This window comes from Schistocerca piceifrons, chromosome 7 (genome assembly GCF_021461385.2).
Source record: "Schistocerca piceifrons isolate TAMUIC-IGC-003096 chromosome 7, iqSchPice1.1, whole genome shotgun sequence".
Taxonomy (NCBI): Eukaryota; Metazoa; Arthropoda; class Insecta; order Orthoptera; family Acrididae; genus Schistocerca; species Schistocerca piceifrons.
Genome location: NC_060144.1, coordinates 8,134,896 through 8,157,669, shown reverse-complemented (window position 1 = coordinate 8,157,669; position 22,774 = coordinate 8,134,896). Strand labels below are relative to the sequence as shown.

Here is a 22,774-nt window from a genome sequence, read left to right as displayed (position 1 = left end):
TGGTGAAAACTGTTATCCGTCTTTAGCTACTCTGTTATTCGTAACCATTTGTCTAAAAATAGTAAGAGCAAATGTCAATGAAAAAATGTGTACTAGGCTATGAATTCATCACAATGTGCATGGCAAGGAAAGTTCGTGAGATTAACCCAAAGCATAATCCAGACATCTAGCATAGTTCTTTGATTACCAATCAGTCAGAAACAAGCAAGTGGTATTAGTGCCACTAGACACAAACACTAACAAGTCCACCTTCATGTTGGCCTTTACATTCAAAATCTTCCTCTGGTCATGAGTGCAATGACATTGTGCGGCCACAGTTCTTAGTGGTGCTGAAATCTGTATGTTGATGGAGGTGCCACATCCCATGAAGAAATGTGGCATTCATAATTAGATTGTGATGGTGGTACGTTATACACACTAACACACTTGAAGTGGTGGGGGGGGGGGGGGGGGGGGAACACGCAAATGTATGAATAGAAATATACGTGGTTTGTATACGTGGATGCAGCTCAGATTGTTGCCACTGGTTCTTATTAGGTAAAATAATGTTATCTGTAATGGATTATTCTGTTACAGTGATAATCTGTATAGTAATTGCTGTAATAACAAGTTAGAAAAAAATATTTAATGCAACCTACCTCCTGTAAAATAGTAACATTTAAGTAACTGATTCTTTTCCTGCGCGTTCCCACAATTAATAGTGAGAATGACAAATACGCTTTAGTTACAAGCTCTGCTAGTCTTATGTGAAGGATATATGATGATTTTCTCTTATATGTTGCAATTGCATCAATAGTATCTTCTATACTTAGACATCTGCTTTGTTACGTTTACAGACCGTCGTGAATCGCGCTGTTATTTATCAGTGGAGGAACTACCGGGAGGACGACAGCGCTGTACACAGGAACTTGGCGAACCAGTAACAAGGGCTACATGCTGCTGTTCGCAAGGTCGAGCTTGGGGACCACGCTGTGAGCTTTGTCCACAGAAAGGGACAGATGAGTACAATCTCCTGTGTCCTGGTGGAGCTGGTTATCGCCCAAATACAGTTACGGTTAGTTAGTTCACATTATATGAGGTTTTTTCCCAAATTTGTCATTCAAAATATACACAGTTGTCATACATTCGCAATGAAGCTAGTGCAGCTGAGGTCAACATTTTTATATTGTGTAATATATGAATACCAGTAAACCCACCATTCTTTAAAGAATCATGTTCCCATGTATAAAACAGATTGAAATGTCTGATTACTTTACAAATGAGTTAACAAAATTTTGAGATCTTGAAAAACTAGAAAAAGTTGAAAGAAGAATTCTATGGAAAAATACTGGGTCCTAAAAGTAATATTAATGCAGAATACAAATTAATATTCAAACAAGAGAGCTCCATTTGAAAATGGAAAAGCTAACATATGTAATGAGGAAAAAAAGACACATATATTGAATGTGTGGTAGCAGACTAACCGAACAGATCCTTAACTTACTAGCACCTACAAATCCAAACCTACATGGCTCACTGAAATTGTCAAAGATGTGAAAAACACTATTTAGTGTTTCTGACCTGATCTTCGAAGTCTCTGGTCACCTCAAAGCTGAAAATTTAAATGAATGTAAGAATGTGTTTGTTCAAGAAACTGTTCAGCACCGTAATCTGAATTGCAATAACACTCACATTTATTCCTTGGGAAGTTCTGTTGTTAGAGTAGGTGACTGCTTTACCTATTAAAGAAAAACTGTCAGCACACAGAACCAGATCAGCACCCACAGTAACCTATCAACAGTTCAGTGAGAAGTTAATTATTTTATTTTAGACACAAAACATAGTTAACATTTACACAAAACAGCCACAGTTCACATTTAGCACTACACTGTAGTTATTTTATTAGAGAAAAATACACTGTGGCACTTCTACTAATTCAGTCCATAATGAGAATCACCATGTCCAACAATAGCTTACTCCAGTGGCAGTGACATAATATAGTTTCTTGTTAATTACTAAACAGTTCAGTTAAAATGTTCATTCATCTGATATACAAATCCACTCAAAAGTTTTAAAATATTATTGTTATTGAATTTTGCTGATGTTGGTGAACATATTTTCCCATACAAAATGTGCATAGTGATGGCATTAGTCAGCACTGGAAGTGCACCCAATGTAGGTCTTACGTGTAAGCGTTCAAACATTCCACGTAGGAAATATATATCTAAAAACAAAGATGATGTGACTTACCAAATGAAAGTGCTGGCAGGTCGACAGACACACAAACAAACACAAACATACACACAAAATTCAAGCTTTCGCAACAAACTGTTGCCTCATCAGGAAAGAGGGAAGGAGAGGGAAAGACGAAAGGATGTGGGTTTTAAGGGAGAGGGTAAGGAAAGTCTTTCCGCTCCCGGGATTGGAACGACTCCTTACCCTCTCCCTTAAAACCCACATCCTTTCGTCTTTCCCTCTCCTTCCCTCTTTCCTGATGAGGCAACAGTTTGTTGCGAAAGCTTGAATTTTGTGTGTATGTTTGTGTTTGTTTGTGTGTCTGTCGACCTGCCAGCACTTTCATTTGGTAAGTCAAATCATCTTTGTTTTAAACAAAGATGAGGTGACTTACCGAACGAAAGCGCTGGCAGGTCGATAGACACACAAACAAACACAACCATACACACAAAATTCAAGCTTTCGCAACAAACTGTTGCCTCATCAGGAAATAGGGAAGCAGAGGGGAAGACGAAAGGAAGTGGGTTTTAAGGGAGAGGGTAAGGAGTCATTCCAATCCCGGGAGCGGAAAGACTTACCTTAGGGGGAAAAAAGGACAGGTATACACTTGCACACACGCACATATCCATCCACACATACAGACACAACCAGACATGCAAAAGTGAAGAAGTTGTGGGTCAGGATGAAGCTGGCTAAGGTAATGAGGAAAGAGGTTTTAGGTAGGGTGGCAGGTGATCGGTGTGAAAGGAAGTGCTCCATCGCAGCAAGGCCCTGGACGTGAGGGATATTTGTGTATAAGGAAGTGGCATCAATGGTTACAAGGATGGTTTCTGGGGGTAACGGATTGGGTAAGGATTCCAGGCGTTCGAGAAAGTGGTTGGTGTCTTTGATGAAGGTTGGGAGATTGCATGTAATGCTGTGTCTGTATGTGTGGATGGATATGTGTGTGTGTGCGAGTGTATACCTGTCCTTTTTTCCCCCTAAGGTAAGTCTTTCCGCTCCCGGGATTGGAATAACTCCTTACCCTCACCCTTGAAACCCTCTTCCTTCCGTCTTTCCCTCTCCTTCCCTCTTTCCTGATGAGGCAACAGTTTGTTGCGAAAGCTTGAATTTTGTGTGTATGTTTGTGTTTGTTTGTGTGTGTCTATCGACGTGCCAGTGCTTTCGTTTGGTAAGTCACATTATCTTTGTTTTTATATATATATATATATATATATATATATATATATATATATATATATATATATATATATATATATATATATATATATATATATATATATATATATATATATATAATAGAGGGAAACATTCCACGTGGGAAAAATATATCTAAAAAGAAAGATGATGAAACTTACCAAACAAAAGCGCTGGCAGGTCGATAGACACACAAACAAACACAAACATACACACAAAATTCTAGCTTTCGCAACCAATGGTTGCCTCGTCAGGAAAGAGGGAAGGAGAAGGAAAGACAAAAGGATATGGGTTTTAAGGGAGAGGGTAAGGAGTCATTCCAATCCCGGGAGCGGAAAGACTTACCTTAGGGGGAAAAAAGGACAGGTATACACTCGCACACACACACATATCCATCCACACATACGGTATGTGTGGATGGATATGTGTGTGTGTGTGCGAGTGTATACCTGTCCTTTTTTCCCCCTAAGGTAAGTCTTTCCGCTCCCGGGATTGGAATGACTCCTTACCCTCTCCCTTAAAACCCATATCCTTTCGTCTTTCCTTCTCCTTCCCTCTTTCCTGACGAGGCAACCATTGGTTGCGAAAGCTAGAATTTTGTGTGTATGTTTGTGTTTGTTTGTGTGTCTATCGACCTGCCAGCGCTTTTGTTTGGTAAGTTTCATCATCTTTCTTTTTTTATATATATATATAATGGATGGAAACATTCCACGTGGGAAAAATTATATGTCTGCTTGTGTCTGTATGTGTGGATGGATATGTGCGTGTGTGCGAGTGTATACCTGTCCTTTTTTCCCCCTAAGGTAAGTCTTTCCGCTCCTGGGATTGGAATGACTCCTTACCCTCTCCCTTAAAACCCACTTCCTTTCGTCTTCCCCTCTCCTTCCCTCTTTCCTGATGAGGCAACAGTTTGTTGCGAAAGCTGAATTTTGTGTGTATGTTTGTGTTTGTTGTGTGATGTGTGTCTATCGACCTGCCAGCGCTTTTGTTCGGTAAGTCACCTCATATATATATATATATATATATATATATATATATATCTAAAAAGAAAGATGATGAAACTTACCAAACAAAAGCGCTGGCAGGTCGATAGACACACAAACAAACACAAACATACACACAAAATTCTAGCTTTCGCAACCAATGGTTGCCTCGTCAGGAAAGAGGGAAGGAGAAGGAAAGACAAAAGGATATGGGTTTTAAGGGAGAGGGTAAGGAGTCATTCCAATCCCGGGAGCGGAAAGACTTACCTTAGGGGGAAAAAAGGACAGGTATTACTCGCACACACACACATATCCATCCACACATACACAGACACAAGCAGACATTTTCCCCCTAAGGTAAGTCTTTCCGCTCCCGGGATTGGAATGACTCCTTACCCTCTCCCTTAAAACCCATATCCTTTTGTCTTTCCTTCTCCTTCCCTCTTTCCTGACGAGGCAACCATTGGTTGCGAAAGCTAGAATTTTGTGTGTATGTTTGTGTTTGTTTGTGTGTCTATCGACCTGCCAGCGCTTTTGTTTGGTAAGTTTCATCATCTTTCTTTTTAGATATATTTTTCCCACGTGGAATGTTTCCCTCTATTATATTCATATATATATATATATATATATATATATATATGCACACACTGATGCTCATAAATTAAGGATAATTGCAGAATGTGGTGGCACTACACAAAACTGGTGCTAATAGCATAGGCACATAGAGGACACACACGACACGGATCTGTAAGTCCACAGTGTTGGAGATAAGTTGAGAAAACTGTCCCGAAACATATCTGCTACAAAACGCCACTGTTTCCTGTGCATGTACCCTGACATCGATATGGGATATGATCACCAAGCACATGTACACTGGCCGCACAATGGGTTGGCACACTCTGGATCAGGTGGTTGAGCAGCTATTGGGGTATAGCCTCCCATTCTTGAACCAGTGCCTGTTGGAGCTCCTGAAGTGTCCTAGGGGTATGAAGACGTGGAGCGATACGTCAACCAGGAGCATCCCAGACGTGCTCGAAGGGGTTTAGGTCTGGAGAACAGGCAGGACACTCCATTCGCCTGATATCTTCTGTTTCCAAGTAATCCTCCACAATAGCAGCTCGGTGGGGCCATGCATTATCATCCATCCCGAAGAAGGTGGGACCCACTGCACCCCTGAAAAGGTGGACATACTGGTGCAAAATGACGTCCCAATGCGCCTGACCTGTTACAGTTCCTCTGTCAAAGTCATGCAGGGGTGTATGCGCACCAGTCATAATCTCACCCCACACCATCAAACCATGACCACCATACAGGTCTCTTTTAAGGACATTAAGGGGTTGGTATCTAGTTCCAGGCTCACACCAGATGAAAGCCCGGCAAGAATCACTGTTCAGACTATACCTGGACTTGTCCGTGAACATAACCTGGGACCACTGTTCCACTAACCATGTACTGTGTTATTGACACCAGGCTTTACGGGCTCTCCTGCGACCAGGGGTAGAGTGGAATGCACCTTGCAGGTCTCTGGGCGAATAAACCATGTCTATTCAGTCATCTGTAGACTGTGTGTCTGGAGAGAACTGTTCCAGTGGCTGCGGCAAGGTCCTGAGCAAGGCTACATGCAGTACTCCGTGGCCGTCTGCGGGCACTGATGGTGAGATATTGGTCTTCTTGTAGTGTTTTTCGCTGTGGAACTCCCATACTGTAGCGCCGGGACATGTTTCCTGTCTGCTAGAATTGTTGCCATAATCTTGAGATCACACTTTGTGGCACACGGCGGGCCCGTGCTACGTCCTGCTGTGTTTGACCACCCTCCAGTCACCCTAGTGTTCTACCCCTCATAATGTCATCAGTATGTGTTCTTTGAGCCATTTTAATTACACAGTCACCATTAGCATGTCTGAAAACGTTTGCACACTTACTCGCTGCACTGTACTCTGACATGCACCAACACGTCGGCATATGTGGACTGCTGCCAGCACCACCGTGCGACGACCGCAGGTCAAATGCACTGCATGGTCCTACCCCGAGGTGATTGAAACCCGCAAACCGCCCACCAGAGCATTGTTTCATCATGTATCAGCATTATCCTTAATTTATGAGCGTGAGTGTATATTTCTATTTTGAGAGGCCAGTGTCAGAATACCCAGACTAATGAACAGGGGTTGACAAGAGATTCACAAACTTACACCACTTATTACCCAAACCACCCATTTCTGAGCCAAAGATATTGTTTGAGAATGGGAAGAGTTAGCCCAAAATATAATACCATGAAAATAAGCAAAGTAGGCTACTTTTTGTGTCAAATTATCCTTTACTTCAGATACCATTCGAATAGTAAAAATGGCAGCATTAAATCTTCTAACAAGGTCCTGAATGTGGGTGTTCCATGACTTGTTTACATTTATCAGCACCATACTGCAAATTAGCATAAACACATGAAATTATTAATTAATTAATTAATTAATGCTGTTTCTCATTTTGTGCAGAAAAATTAAAATAACAAAATTATGTAGTCAAATTTTGGACTCTACCATTAGTTGTGACAAAATCTGCCATGGAAAATGGTAATAGTTTGGAACTTCGATGATAATTATTGTGTTTGTTAATTAATGATTCAAAGTACTGTACAGGAAAACAGGACTTTCTGTCAGTGTAGGTCACCTTTCTCAAATATACTGATAAGTTCATAGCATTTTGCGTGTTGTGAACTGTATCACTGACATCAGTTAATTATATTTCCAAATTATGAGTGCCCCAGAGAAAACTAATTACATCAATGTTAACAGAACAACCAAAGTGATAACCTGGACAATAAATTCATGTAAAATTAAGTCTAGATAACACTGTGAGATTTTCATGTAAGTGTTACATTCCAGTGGATAAATGTATAGAAAGTAAGATAAAAATTAGCAAAAACAATTTTATTATTTTTGGGAGTAGAAAATACATAACAGGTTGGAAGGATTGGCCACACTACATCACATCTGGAATAAGAATGGACAAAATAGATAACAGAATATTTTTTAGAGAAAAAACACAAAAGGCAGAATACCATGAAACAAAGAAGTCTGCAAATGGGAGGAAGTAGACGCAGAAAGAAAAGGAATGGCACTCTCAAAGGATGAAAGAAGTCTGGGAGCAACAAAAATTAAACACAAAGAAGCAAAACCAAAGTTGCTTTACCATGTCCTCCATAAAGGTTACTCAAATAATAAATAGCACATGAGTGTAGATGATTTGTTATCCTTCTCGTATTTTATCTACAATGGAGAACATGGTTGTTGAAAACTTTGTGCAACAGTAATATTATGCTATTCGGTTGTCTCTCTCTGTAGCCAGCATGTGTATCCATTCAGCTTTGTAGCTGCTGTGCAGAAATTCCAGGTTTAATATCCAGTATAAGCAGGGATTTTTCTTTGGTGGGAAAACTGGAAGAGGGTGCACTCAGCCTTGCGAGGCCAGTTGAGAAGCTACTTAATGAGGAGCAGTGACTTCCAGGTTGCAAAGCTGAGATTGGCTAGGAGAAAGGTGTGCTGACTTCATGTCCCTACATACCACCGCCAGTGACCTAACTGGCAGAGTATGATACAACACCTGGTCACCATTTTAAAGTCTTCAGGATCTGGTTGTGGAGTTAATTTTTAGTTTATGTTGTTCAAATATGTAGCAGGCACCATGAAGACAATGTTGCTCCAGCATGTTTGCTACAATATAACAATTTTCGCAACTATTGTCCCTGTAATTTATGTATTGACTAGCTTAAGTGAGTATGAAAACTCACAAAATTCCACATATCTCTGTTACTGAGTGACCTGTTGCAGTAACAAGCCCACTTACAGTGCTCATGCATAACATAGAAACAACATTTCTCCAAGGAGAAACATGCCTGCACACCTCTGACAAATATTTGTTTGCTGTAATCAGATAAGCAATTTGAATATGTAAGATTTGACTTATTGTGAACAATACTCCTGTCTTACAGTGCTAGTGCTGCTTGGCTGAGCTTATCTATGAACATATCTCTCAAGCAAGCTTATACCATCAACAAAACTCAGTCTGTATCTAGTTGCATCTTATCCCTTAGTTTCAAACTTTCTCTCATATCACCCCCCTCCCCCACCCCTACCCCCCTCCCCCAAGAACTCTACCTCACCAAACCCTCTGACAATCTCTCCTTCCTAATCCATAATTTTTCATCTCCCTCCTTTGTGGACCCACAATGTTACATTCCACCCACTTCCCCCCCCCCCTCTCTCCTCTCCACCCTTCCTTCCTCCCTCCCTCCCTCCCTCTCTCTCTCATTTTTGTTTCTGTACCAGCTACTTTTTTCATCTTCACTTTAATTGTACAAACCCAAGTCTCTTATATTTTTACCTTCTTGACCCTAGTGTACATCCACTTGCTATCTACAGGATTATGAATTGTCTCCATTTTCTGTCTTTTACTCATCTTCATAGAATGAAACTAGAAAAAGAACAGTTTGAGGTAAAGAATAAATTCAACAACACCCTGTAACCCGACAACAAAGATGATGTCAGTACACACAATCAAAGTCAAAGTTGGCAGCCATGGAGGTGTATAACAGTAAAATTAGTTTTCCATTACATACAAGTAAATGATAAATGAGTGATAAGGAAGGAGTTCCGTGATTTGAAGATAGAATGGGGTTGGTAAGAGAGTGGGGACTAACAACAGCACAAATACAAGAATTACTTCGTAACAGATAGATGTAGGATTGTTAATTACAGATAAATGGAATAGGACAGATCACAGAGAGTCTGAATAGTAATTAGTCTACTGGATAAAGAATTGAGTTTGAAAGCAGTGAGGTGCAGCTCTTGGGAATTTGGACTAAACAAGCACTTATACAAAAAAATGTCCGCAACAATAGAATGACCAAAATGAGGAACAGTTTAGATATTGTGAGCAGCTAGAAAAATAAGAGGTAATATTCACGTAAGTGAAAAAATTATGTTAGCGGTAAAGAAACATTCATATGTGCTCAGCATACTAAATATTTCTCAAACACTGTTTGGACACAGGATACTTGCCACACACACATATCACTCTGCTTTTGAGTATAGGCTTTATGGCTGAATACTGTCACTGCTAATTAAACTGAAGGTGTTATCTCCAAAGAAAGGAACCATTTGATGTTATGAAGTCTATAAACAGAAAGAAAATCAAATAACTTCCTTGGTGTGCCCGCCATCCATTTGCATGAATACAGGGCTATTACAAATGATTGAAGCGATTTCATAAATTCACTGTAGCTCCATTCATTGACATATGGTCACGACACACTACAGATTCATAGAAAAGCTCATAAAGTTTTGTTCGGCTGAAGCCGCACTTCAGGTTTCTGCCTTCGGAGCGCTCGAGAGCGCAGTGAGACAAAATGGCGACAGGAGCCGAGAAAGCGTATGTCATGCTTCAAATGCACTCACATCAGTCAGTCATAACAGTGCGACACTTCAGGACGAAGTTCAACAAAGATCCACCATCTGCTAACTGCATTCGGCGATGGTATGCGCAGTTTAAAGCTTCTGGATGCCTCTGTAAGGGGAAATCAATGGGTCGGTCTGCAGTGAGCGAAGAAACGGTTGAACGCGTGTGGGCAAGTTTCACGCATAGCCCGCGGAAGTTGACGATTAAAGCAAGCAGGGAGCTAAACGTACCACAGCTGACGGTTTGGAAAATCTTATGGAAAAGGCTAAGGCAGAGGCCTTACCATTTACAATTGCTACAAGCCCTGACACCCGATGACAAAGTCAAACGTTTTGAATTTTCGGCGCGGTTGCAACAGCTCATGGAAGAGGATGCGTTCAGTACGAAACTTGTTTTCAGTAATGCGGCAACATTTTTTCTTAATGGTGAAGCGAACAGACACAATGTGTGAATCTGGGCGGTAGAGAATCCTCACGCATTCGTGCAGCAAATTCGCAATTCACCAAAAGTTAACGTGTTTTGTGCAATCTCACGGTTTAAAGTTTACGGCCCCTTTTTCTTCTGCGAAAAAAACGTTACAGGACACGTGTATCTGGACATGATGGAAAATTGGCTCATGCCACAACTGGAGACCGACAGCGCCGACTTCATCTCTCAACAGGATGGTGCTCCACCGCACTTCCATCATGATGTTCGGCATTTCTTAAACAGGAGATTGGAAATCCGATGAATCGGTCGTGGTGGATATCATGATCAGCAATTCATTTCATGGCCTCCAAGCTCTCCCGACTTAACCCCATGCGATTTCTTTCTGTGGGGTTATGTGAAAGATTCAGTGTTTAAACCTCCTCTACCAAGAAACGTGCCAGAACTGCGAGCTCGCATCAACGATGCTTTCGAACTCATTGATGGGGACATGCTGTGCCGAGAGTGGGAGAAACTTGATTATCGGTTTGATGTCTGCCGAATCACTAAAGGGGCACATATCGAACATTTGTGAATGCCTAAAAAAACTTTTTGAGTTTTTGTATGTGTGTGCAAAGCATTGTGAAAATATCTCAAATAATGAAGCTATTGTAGAGCTGTGAAATCGCTTCAATCATTTGTAATAACCCTGTACATATCCCACTCTTATGAAGTACGTATTTGTTACAGTCATAATTACATCTTCAATTCCAAGTTCGTTCCCTAATCCGCTTTTCTGTTTTCCTGTTTAGTAATTCCCAGCATACATATCTCGACTGCTCACTGAATTACCCTAAGTTTTTTTAATAGTTTTTACATTTACAATCCATGTTTCACATTCAGAAATAAAAATTGCTTGTCTACACTGATTGAACTTTGGAAAATCCAGGATGTAATAACTACAATATTAATTAGGACATATTACTACACACCACATAAGCAAACAGACACATTTAATAGAAGAGTGTCGGATAATGTTAAGGTTTTGGCTAAAGTCCTTCATCAGATATGGAACACACACACACACACACACACACACACACACACACACACACATACACTAATCACATTGTAATTGATTTTTCAAGCCTACTTTTTTGTGTTGAGTTCCTCCATTCTATGTACACTGGATTCAGTTCACTGCAGTAGAATAAAGGTGGTTCCAATAAGTCCCCTTTGTTTTATCAATTCTGGTACTTAACACTGCTATAATTCTTTCCTCTCTCTCTCTCTCTCTCTCAAATTTATTTTTTAAAGGGAGGGGGGGGGGGGGGGATGTTGGGGATACCTCTCGTCGCTCGTCAGGGGCTACACTAATTGAGAATAGACCAACATTTGAAATTACCATGGTGTTTATTTACTGAAAAAAATTGGGGAGTTAATGCACTATTCAAACCTGTGATTGTAGTTATAGCTGTACAAACAAAAGTATATGATATCTGAACCATTTTATTGATGTGAATTATGGTCTTTCCACAATCTGTTCCAAAAACAACGTTCATGTGAAACCCAACTCGCACTTTTCTCACATAATATACTGAAAGCTTTGGGTCAAGGCAGTCAGAGAGATACAGCATTTCTTGACTTTCTAAAAGCATTTGACTCAGTACCACACCTATGCTTATTGCCAAAAGTACAATCATATGGGTGAAATGTGTGACTGCATTGATGACTTTTTGGTAGGGAGGACACATGTTATTGTGGGGGTTGGGTTGTTTTGGGAGAGGAGACCAGACACCGAGGTCATCGGTCTCATCGGATTAGGGAAGGACAGGGAAGGGAGTCGGCCATGCCCTTTCAAAGGAACCATCCCAGCATTTGCCTGGAGCGATTTAGGGAAATCACGGAAAACCTAAATCAGGATGGCCGTCCTGCCGAATGCGAGTCCAGTGTGCTAGCCATTGCGCCACCTCGCTCAGTATGTTATTGTGGATGGAGAGTCATCATCAGAAGTAGAAGTAACTTCAGGTGTAGCCCATGGGAGTATGATGGGACCCTTGCTGTTCATGTAGTACATCTTTGACCTTGCAGACAATATTATTAGTAACTTCAGACTTTTTTGGAGATGGTACAGTTATCTACGATGAAGCACTGTCTGAAAGAAGCTGCATAAATATTCCGTCAGATCTTGATAAAATTTCGAAGTAATACAAAGATTGGCAACTTGCTTTAAATATTCACAAATGTAAAACTGTGCACTTCACAGAACGAGGAAACGTAGTATCCTCTGACTATAACATCAGCGAGTCATTGTTGGAATCAGTCAGCTCATACAAATACCTGTGTGTTGACACTTAGTAGGGATATAAAATGGCCTGATCACATAGGCTCAGTTGTGGGTAAAGCAGGTGGCACACTTTGGTTTATCAGTAGAATACTGGGGAAGTGCAATCAGTCTAGAAAGGATATTGCTTGCAAATAATTTGTGTGACTGGTTCGAGAATATTGTTCAAGTGTGTGGGACCTATACCAAATAGGATTCACAGGGGGTATTGAATGTATGCAGGGAAGGGCGGCATGAATGGTCACAGGTTTGTCTGATCTATGGGAAAGTTCGCAGAGATACAGAAGGAACTGAACTGAAAGACTCTTGAAGATAGCCATAAAATATCTTGAGAAAATCTGTTAACGAAGTTTCTAGGACCAGCTTTAAATGATGACTCTAGGAATATACTACACCCCCTGTATATCGCTCACATAGGGATCATGAGAATAAAATTAGAATAATTACTTCATGCACAGAGGCATTCAAACAATCATTCTGCCTGTGCTCCATACGTGAATGGAAAGGGAAGAAACTCTAATAACTGGTGCAATGGGACATACTGTCTGCCATGCACCTCGCAGTGGTTACAGAATATAGATGTAGATGTAGTCGTGGTGGTTATTTTCCATGTCATAATTTGTGGAAGGTAGTGTTCGTTTATATGGAAAGATGTTACTTTTTTTGCAGGTTGTCCTTGAAGATATTAATGAATGTGAAGAACTGGAGAATCTTTGTCGGAATGGGCACTGCACAAACACTTTTGGCAGTTTTATGTGCTCTTGTAATGATGGATTCCGGTTGCATGAAAACAATGCACAGTGCATAGGTAAAGTCTGAAATCATTTTTAAGGAAACTGTGTTTCTTTCATACACTTTCTTATGTGGAGAGTGGAAATAAACAGCTTTAAAAAGTAATTTGTTTAAACTACAGGTTTATCTAAAAATTAATTTGTAGCAGTGGATATGTCCAATACAACCAATTGTGAATAATCAGTTTATCATTGAAAATACATAATATTAAATAAATACAATGTTGTGATAGGTGGAAAAAATATAAAGACAAAGTTTAAATGTAGCACTTGGAGATTACATTTGCATAGCACAGGAATATTTTCCATCATATGTAAGCTTCCCCATCAGTCAGGTAAATTCAAGTATCATTTTGTTCGGTATGATGAAATAGTCCTTCTTGCCTCTTTGACTCTCTTATCTCCTCTCTCACAGGAAATCCCATCAGAATGCAGTACTTCTGAGTTAGTACTGCCAGTCCATCACATTTTGATATTCCAGAAATAGAAACTGCAGTATGGATAAAATATGTTACAAATTAACAAAAAAGTCATAGAAACAGTTGAAGAGTTTTCCTATTTAAAGCACAACAAATGGAGGGGTGGTGTGTGTGTGGGGGGGGGGGGGGTGGGGGGGGTATATGAGTAACCATGACCTGAAGTGATTCTGGTAAACTAAATTTTGTTTTCAAATCCAAGCTTCCAATTTGTCTGGGAAGGAAAGCGTTCAATAGGTACCGACGGTTTTGAGTTACGGTGGTGACACGTATACTATAAATGCATAAACCATTTACAATCTGAGCCTCTCTCATCGAGTAGTTGTAGTGTAACATATCACTTTGTTACAGTGATGTGTTTGCACAGGGTATTTATGACTGATGACCGTTGATTGCTGAAAAAAATTATTTGACGTAGTTTGGAAAGTGGTACAAGCATGTTCTGTATGTGCATCCTGATTGAATGGCAATGGAGATGGTATTCCTACTGAATGTGATGACACTGTCGGTGGCTTGTATTTTGCCACACTTGCAATGGAAGAAGATGGCTGTGACAAGGCTTTAAAAAATTCATGAAACAAAAGAAGTTCAAGTATTAGGGTTAGCTATTAACTGTAACACTGATTGTTCACCATGTATTTAAGGTACCCTTGTCAAGCAGGCAGAGAATTGTTTGAAATTGTTTCCTGTGTGTAAACAGTTGTTATAATATATGCAGTTTGTGAAAGAAGAAAATTCCCTCATTTAGTAGTGTGGAGAGAAGCAGTCTGGTGTCAGGTTTTCCTGTGTTAAATAGTTTATTATAATATACGTGGTTTGTAGAAGAAAATTCTCTCATTTAGTAGTGTGGAGAGAAGTAGTCTGTTGTTGAATTTTGAGCACTCCGCAGCATGCCAAAAAGGAGAAGTCAGTGATATGAGGCAAAAAACAGTGTAGCTGGACACAAATTTGGAGAGAGAGAGAGATTTTTTCAAGTCAGGAGACAGGTAATGGCAAAAAGGCATATTGATATTAGAAGCCTACCCTCCAGCTAATGTATTGCATTATTCAGCAGAACTTTCACAGAGATACCAAGTTAACATTTCACAGTGGAGAAGTGCATTTCTTTAATACTAATAGGGGCAGGTAAAAAGACTAATGGATGAGGGAAGAGATTTTAGTGGAGGATGTAATTATGATCTAAATGATATTATATAAAGTGACTTATTTGCTTTATAGAACAATGGTAAATGCAACAGGATGTATACAACCTGGGACAACTGGGGGATCCATGAAAAGCCTGGGAATTTTGTCATCTGGGAGAAAACTGGGAAAAACCTGGGAATTTTTTAGAATTCTGGGAATTTTTCATCATTTTAATTTTCACTTACATGTTTGTAACTTTGACTGGTAAGAACCAATACTCTAAGAAAGGATATTACTGTTATCTCACTACTGCAGAATAATACTGCAGCAACAAAACATGAACGAGACGAAAAAAACAAAAATAAAGCTTAAGTTGTAAAGGAAATGCACCATATACTACAACAAAACACAGTGCTCATACAAGCATCTGCCAACAGCAAAATGTGTCAAAGGCTTTGGGAAGACTATGCAATGCTTCATAACAAGTTGCTTCTGATGAGCATGATATCACAGCTGCTTACATTAGATTCGTTTGAGCAGTTGCAAGCAAGTTCATGCGCATGCACAGTTGAGTCACGTAGGAATAGTACCTTCTCCTGCCTCTGTCCACAGAAGTGAGGCAGTTAGCTGTATAAGCAGTAGCAGCAAGCAGCTAGGTGCTACCTGAAAAAATTTTACTGGCTCACCTAAGCTGCCAGATTCACACATGTGCAACATGCCCAGATCTAGGGGGCGGGAGCAAACCGAGGTATCTACCCCAGGCAGAAATTTCAGGGAAGGCGAGGGGGACACCGGATCCATACTCTTGAGGAAAAAGACCTTGTTTCACAAAGTACCTAACATCCAGATGTTGGTCTTTCGATAATTCATATGATTTTGAAATGCATCCTGTTGGTTTTTGAACAAATTCTATATCTGAATGAATTATAAGTTGATTTTTGAATGCGTGCATAGTGTACATGATGTCTCTGCCAAGGGAATCCTCTTCGCATCTAAAAATAAAACTTCCTGCAGACAAAAGGGGACGGGGCTATACGACCTGAGCAGAATAAAGCCGAATGGGTGAATGCCAATCGCTGTTTATGTGGTTGACTGGGTTTGCGAATAATAAGCATCATTGTAATTACTAGTGAAATTCATAGATTCAGACTACCAGAATGGAAATAAACAACTAACTGGAATAACAGGAGTATCCAAGTAAATGAAATTTTGACAAAATTTTTGGCCAGACTGCTACATTAGTAAGGGCTAATTGTACAGTTCCCGACTAGCAGCCATTAAAGTTATATTCTGGGAGTAGCATGGAAAATGCGTTGTACGAACATGTAATAACTCCTAACTGGAGAATAAATGCGGTTGGTAATTGTGGCAGGTTTAGTGAAGTTAACTGGAGAATAAGTTTTGACACTGGCAGGAATAGTTACATACTCATAACGCTCTAGGTTGGCCAGTGGGCCCCTTCTGCCTGTGATTTGCGACATGCATAACTGCTACGTATACTCTTTCAGCAATTTTACGGCCCTGTGGCCTCTATTCTACTTCGCAACTGTTGGTATGCGTAACTCACTGCAATCCGGCTTGCACCTGGCTGTAACTTGTGCTCAGAATATTACACTAAACTAACTTTCCCTATCCTAAGCGGTGGTGCTGCTACAATACATTCACATAATTACAGAAGGCTAAAATATGTTATTAGTTCAGATTTTGTTTTATTTCCACCTATCTGACATTCAAGCATTAATCACCTTGCAGAACAATGAAGTTATTTTTGTCAGTTTGCTAAAGAAATTTGGCTTTTATTAATCTGTTCCACTGAGGGAGTTGATTTCTTTGAAACGAAGTGTTTAATTCCACACTATTGGCTAGTCTCTACTGTTCACTGCATTTCAAGTGCACATTTTCACCTTATAGCACGTATGGCATTATGTCGTGATAAAGAACCAAACATGAGATAATACAGTACTGGTACTCCAAGAAAATTTACATCCGAATGTGAACATACGACTGTGCACTTTAAGCGAATTATGCATTTTGGTATGGTTCACAAAATTCCGATACTCTTGGAGTATCCTTTAATTTCTCGTTTCTTTTATGACATAATGTAAGATATTTTAATATTTTACACACACGAACGTAAGGGCGTCCTGCATCATTGTAGCTGCGCCTGTTATCTGGCGATCTCTGGCAACTGCTGAAATGAACCCATTTCTAACAGGTCACAGGAAAATAATGCAATCGGTTGTTTGAAAAGCATTACTTTCAAAGTAAATTTCTTTTTACACAATATAATTTATGTGTGAGAATGGATGATGAATTTCTTAAATCACTCTCATTTAAAAATCAACTCTTTGAGGACAACCATCTAGAATAATTTCAAGCCCAGAAGATGACATTTACCCCCTATGTCGTTGTTAAAAATTTTACTGGCACATTTGTGTGATGTATCTTTAAAGTGTAACACACGCAAAAAAGATGAACATTATATGTGAAAGCTTAGCTTCTCTTGCAGCTTATTAATCTTCAAGACCAATGTTATATGTAAAAGCTTTTCTTTTCTTGTAGCAACACTATGTTAATTTAAACCATTAACTTTTCTTATTTGTGTGTTCGTGCTACTTAAAAGTGATGTTGCTGTTGGCTGACTACATCACGTGTCCTATGCTCTGAATATCCGCTGGCATTGGTTCCTGCCCCCCCCCCCCCCCCCCCTCCCCACCTACCCCCACACACACACATTCTCAGTATTGAGAGTTCCGCTCTAATGAACTAATGGTTTAATGCCCCAAATTAAATCTGTCTACCTGTTGTCTTTTTATAACTGAACTGTTAATGGAAAGATTAGATAGCTACTCACTATAAAGATGACACATAAAGTTGCAGGCAGGCACAACAAAAGGACTGTTACACGTTAAGCTTTCGGCCAAAACCTTCATCAAAAAAGAAAAACACATGCATGCATTCACCCAGGCAAGCCCACTTCACGCATACATATGACCCATATCTTCAGTTGCAGAGACAAAACTGTTTGTGTGTTTACGGTGAGTAGCAAGACTATCCACTGTTTGACTTTTTATAGTTAAGCTTCTTTTACCTCTGTAACGAACTCATTGTTGACAGTTCATTAACTCACTGAAAATAAAGATCTGAATATTTTGCTATAATTTTATGAAGTGTAAATTTATTTTGACTTTTTCTGTTTTCTATTAAAGATGTAAACGAGTGTGAAGAAGATAGGTCACTCTGTGCACCTGGTATGTGCATTAATGAGGATGGATCATACCACTGCATCTGCCCTGAGGGTTACATGGTTATAGCAAATGGAAGTAAGTTTACTCTTATTTTTAATTTTGCTTTGATTATGTTTTTGTGATTAGGTGCTTTTTATATATATATATATATATATATATATATATATATATATATATATATATATATATATATATATATATATATATATATAAAAAATAGAGGGAAACATTCCACGTGGGAAAAATATATCTAAATAGAAAGATGATGAAACTTACCAAACAAAAGCGCTGGCAGGTCGATAGACACACAAACAAACACAAACATACACACAAAATTCAAGCTTTCGCAACAAACTGTTGCCTCATCAGGAAAGAGGGAAGGAGAGGGGAAGACGAAAGTAAGTGGGTTTTAAGGGAGAGGATAAGGAGTCATTCCAATCCCGGGAGCGGAAAGACTTACCTTAGGGGGGAAAAAGGACAGGTATACACTCGCGCGCACACAACACATATCCATCCGCACATATACAGACACAAGCAGACATTTGTAAATGCAGAGAGTTTGGGCAGAGATGTCAGTCGAGGCAGAAGTACAGAGGCAAAGATGTTGTTGAATGACAGGTGAGATTTGAGCGGCGGCAACTTGAAATTAGCGGAGGTTGAAGCATGGTGGGTAGCGAGAAGAGAGGATATACTGAAGGGCAAATTCTCCCACTTCCAGCTCCACTCCCCCCAAAACCTCAAAATTCTACTCAACACAATCTGGAACCACAACACCCCAATACAGTGGTTAACCTTTCCTCCAAACCTCTCTCCCAATGCGAAACCTCTGTCCTATCCAAAGGCCTCACCTTCAGCCCCACTCCCAGATTCAACCAAACAGCCCTCGTCAAAGATTTACTGTCCTACACTCATACTCTCTGCTGGAAATATCACTTTGCCAGAAATAAAAATGATCCTAACCCTACTCCTAATGATCCAACTCCCCAAGACACTATCCAAATTGAACCCTGCCTGGGACAATTCCGTCCTCCGTCACAGCGGGACCCACCTCCTCTTCCTCAAAATCACCCTCTCCAAACCTTCCAGAAATTTCTCACCTCCAGCTTTGCCTCTCAATCCTCCTTAAAAAACCTTAATGCTATTCCCAACATCACCACTGCTGAAGCCCAGGCTATCCGTGATCTGAGGGCTGACCGATCCCTTGCCAGTCTTCCGGCGGACAAGGGTTCCACGACCGTGGTACTTGATCGTCGGGAGTATGTGGCTGAGGGACTGCGTCAGCTTTCAGACAACAATACATACAAAATTGCCAAGTTAATCCCATTCCTGATGTCCAGGCGGAGCTTCAAGGAATCCTCAGAACCTTAGGCCCCCTACAAAACATTTCACCTGACTCCATCAACCTCCTGACCCCACTGACACCCCGCACCCCTACCTTCTACCTACTTCCTAAAATTCACAAACCCAATCATCCCGGCCGCCCCATTGTAACTGGTTACCAAGCCCCCACAGAATGTATCTCTCCCTACGTAGATCAACACCTTCAACCCATTACATGCAGTCTCCCATCCCTCATCAAAGACACCAACCACTTTTTCAAACACCTGGAATCCTTACCCAATCTGTTAGCCCCAGAAACCATCCTTGTAACCATTGATGCCACTTCCTTATACACAAATATTCCGCACGTCCAGGGCCTTGCTGCGATGGAGCACTTCTTTTCACGCCGATCACCTGCCACCCTACCTAAAACCTCTTTCCTCATTACCTTAGCCAGCTTCATCCTGACTCACAACTTCTTCACTTTCAAAGGCCAGCCATACCAACAATTAAAGGGAACAGCCTGGGGTACCAGGATGGCCCCCTCATATGCCAACCTATTTATGGGTCACTTAGAGGTAGCCTTCTTGGTTACCCATGCCTGCCAACCCAAAGTTTGGTACAGATTTATTGATGACATCTTCATGATCTGGACTCACAGTGAAGAAGAACTCCAGAATTTCCTCTCCAACCTCAACTCCTTTGTTTCCATCAGATTCACCTGGTCCTACTCCAAATCGCATGCCACTTTCCTTGACGTTGACCTCCATCTGTCCAATGGCCAGCTTCACACATCCGTCCACATCAAACCCACCAACAAGAAACAGTACCTTCATTATGACAGCTGCCACCCATTCCACATCAAACAGTCCCTTACCTACAGCCTAGGTCTTCATGGCAAACGAATCTGCTCCAGTCCGGAATCCCTGAACCATTACACCAACAGCCTGAAAACAGCTTTCGCATCCCGCAACTACCCTCCCGACCTGGTACAGAAGCAAATAACCAGAGCCACTTCCTCATCCCCTCAAACTGAGAAACTCCCTCAGAAGAATCCCAAAAGTGCCCCACTTGTGACAGGATACTTTCCGGGACTGGATCAGACTCTGAATGTGGCTCTCCAGCAGGAATACGACTTCCTCTAATCCTGTCCTGAAATGAGATCCATCCTTCATGAAATCCTCCCCACTCCACCAAGAGTGTCTTTCCGCTGTTCGCCTAACCTTCGTAACCTCTTGGTTCATCCCTATGAAATCCCCAAACCACCTTCCCTACCCTCTGGCTCCTACCCTTGTAACCGCCCCTGGTGTAAAACCTATCCTTACCCTCCCCCTTAAAACCCACATCTTTTCGTCTTTCCCTCTCCTTCCCTCTTTCCTGATGAAGTAACCGTTGGTTGGGAAAGCTTGAATTTTGTGTGTATGTTTGTGTTTGTTTGTGTGTCTATCAGCATTCCAGCGCTTTCATTTGGTAATATATATATAAAATAGAGGGAAACATTCCACGTGGGAAAAATATATCTAAAAACAAAGATGATGTAACTTACCAAACGAAAGGGTTGGAACGTTGATAGAGACAATAAAAAACACAAACACACACACAAAATTCAAGCTTTCACAACCCACGGTTGCTTCATCAGGAAAGAGGGAAGGGGAGGGCAAGACGAAACGATGTGGGTTTTTAGGGAGAGGGTAAGGAGTCATTCCAATCCCGAAAACGGAAAGACTTACCTTAGGGGGAAAAAAGGACAGGTATACACTCGTGCACACACACACACATATCCATCCGCACATACACAGACAAGCAGACATATGTAAAGGCAAAGAGTTTGGGCAGAGATGTCAGTCGAGGCGGAAGTACAGAGGCCAAGATGTTGTTGAATGAATAGAGGGAAACATTCCACGTGGGAAAAATATATCTAAAAACAAAGATGATGTAACTTACCAAACGAAAGGGTTGGAACGTTGATAGAGACAATAAAAAACACAAACACACACACAAAATTCAAGCTTTCACAACCCACGGTTGCTTCATCATGAAAGAGGGAAGGGGAGGGAAAGGCGAAACGATGTGGGTTTTTAGGGAGAGGGTAAGGAGTCATTCCAATCCCGAGAACGGAAAGACTTACCTTAGGGGGAAAAAAGGACAGGTATACACTCGTGCACACACACACATATCCATCCGCACATACACAGACAAGCAGACATATGTAAAGGCAAAGAGTTTGGGCAGAGATGTCAGTCGAGGCGGAAGTACAGAGGCCAAGATGTTGTTGAATGACAGGTGAGGTATGAGCAGCGGCAACTTCAAATTAGCGGTGGTTGAGGCCTGGCAGATAACGAGAAGAGAGGATATACTGAAGGGCAAGTTCCCATCTCCGGAGTTCTGACAGGTTGGTGTTAGTGGGAAGTATCCAGATAACCCGGACGGTGTAACACTGTGCCAAGATGTGCTGGCCGTGCTCCAAGGCATGTTTAGCCACAGGGTGATCCTCATTACCAAACAAACACTGTCTGCCTGTGTCCATTCATGCGAATGGACAGTTTGTTGCTGGTCATTCCCACATAGAAAGCTTCACAGTGTAGGTAGGTCAGTTGGTAAATCACGTGGGTGCTTTCACACATGGCTCTGCCTTTGATCGTGTACACCTACCGGGTTACAGGACTGGAGTAGGTGGTGGTGGGAGGGTGCATGGGACAGGTTTTACACCGGGGGCGGTTACAAGGGTAGGAGCCAGAGGGTAAGGAAGGTGGTCTGGGTATTTCATAGGGATGAACTAAGAGGTTACGAAGGTTAGGTGGACGGCGGAAAGACACTCTTGGTGGAGAGGGAAGGATTTCATGAAGGATGGATCTCATTTCAGGGCAGGATTTGAGGAAGTCGCATCCCTGCTGGAGAGCCACATTCAGAGTCTGATCCAGTCCCGGAAAGTATCCTGTCACAAGTGGGGCACTTTTGGGGTTCTCCTGTGGGAGGTTCTGCATTTGAGGGGATGAGGAAGTGGCTCTGGTTATTTGCTTCTGTACCAGGTCGGGAGGGTAGTTACGGGATGTGAAAGCTGTTTTCAGGTTGTTGGTGTAATGGTTCAGGGATTCCGGACTGGAGAAGATTCGTTTGCCATGATGACCTAGGCTGTAGGGAAGGGACCGTTTGATGTGGAATGGGTGACAGCTGTCATAATGGAGGTACTGTTTCTTGTTGGTGGGTTTGATGTGGACGG

At 41.1% G+C, this 22,774-nt stretch overlaps 1 protein-coding gene across 1 annotated transcript in view; it reads left to right on the top strand.

The window, feature by feature from the left end:
* LOC124805008 (fibrillin-2-like) overlaps positions 1-22,774 on the top strand; it is a 425,338-nt gene that overhangs the window by 226,560 nt on the left and 176,004 nt on the right. Inside the window, exons 28-30 of the mRNA XM_047265408.1 lie at positions 837-1,054; positions 13,264-13,402; positions 18,196-18,309. Of these exons, the coding sequence (XP_047121364.1) occupies positions 837-1,054; positions 13,264-13,402; positions 18,196-18,309 (471 nt within the window). The remainder of the gene's footprint in view (positions 1-836; positions 1,055-13,263; positions 13,403-18,195; positions 18,310-22,774) is intronic.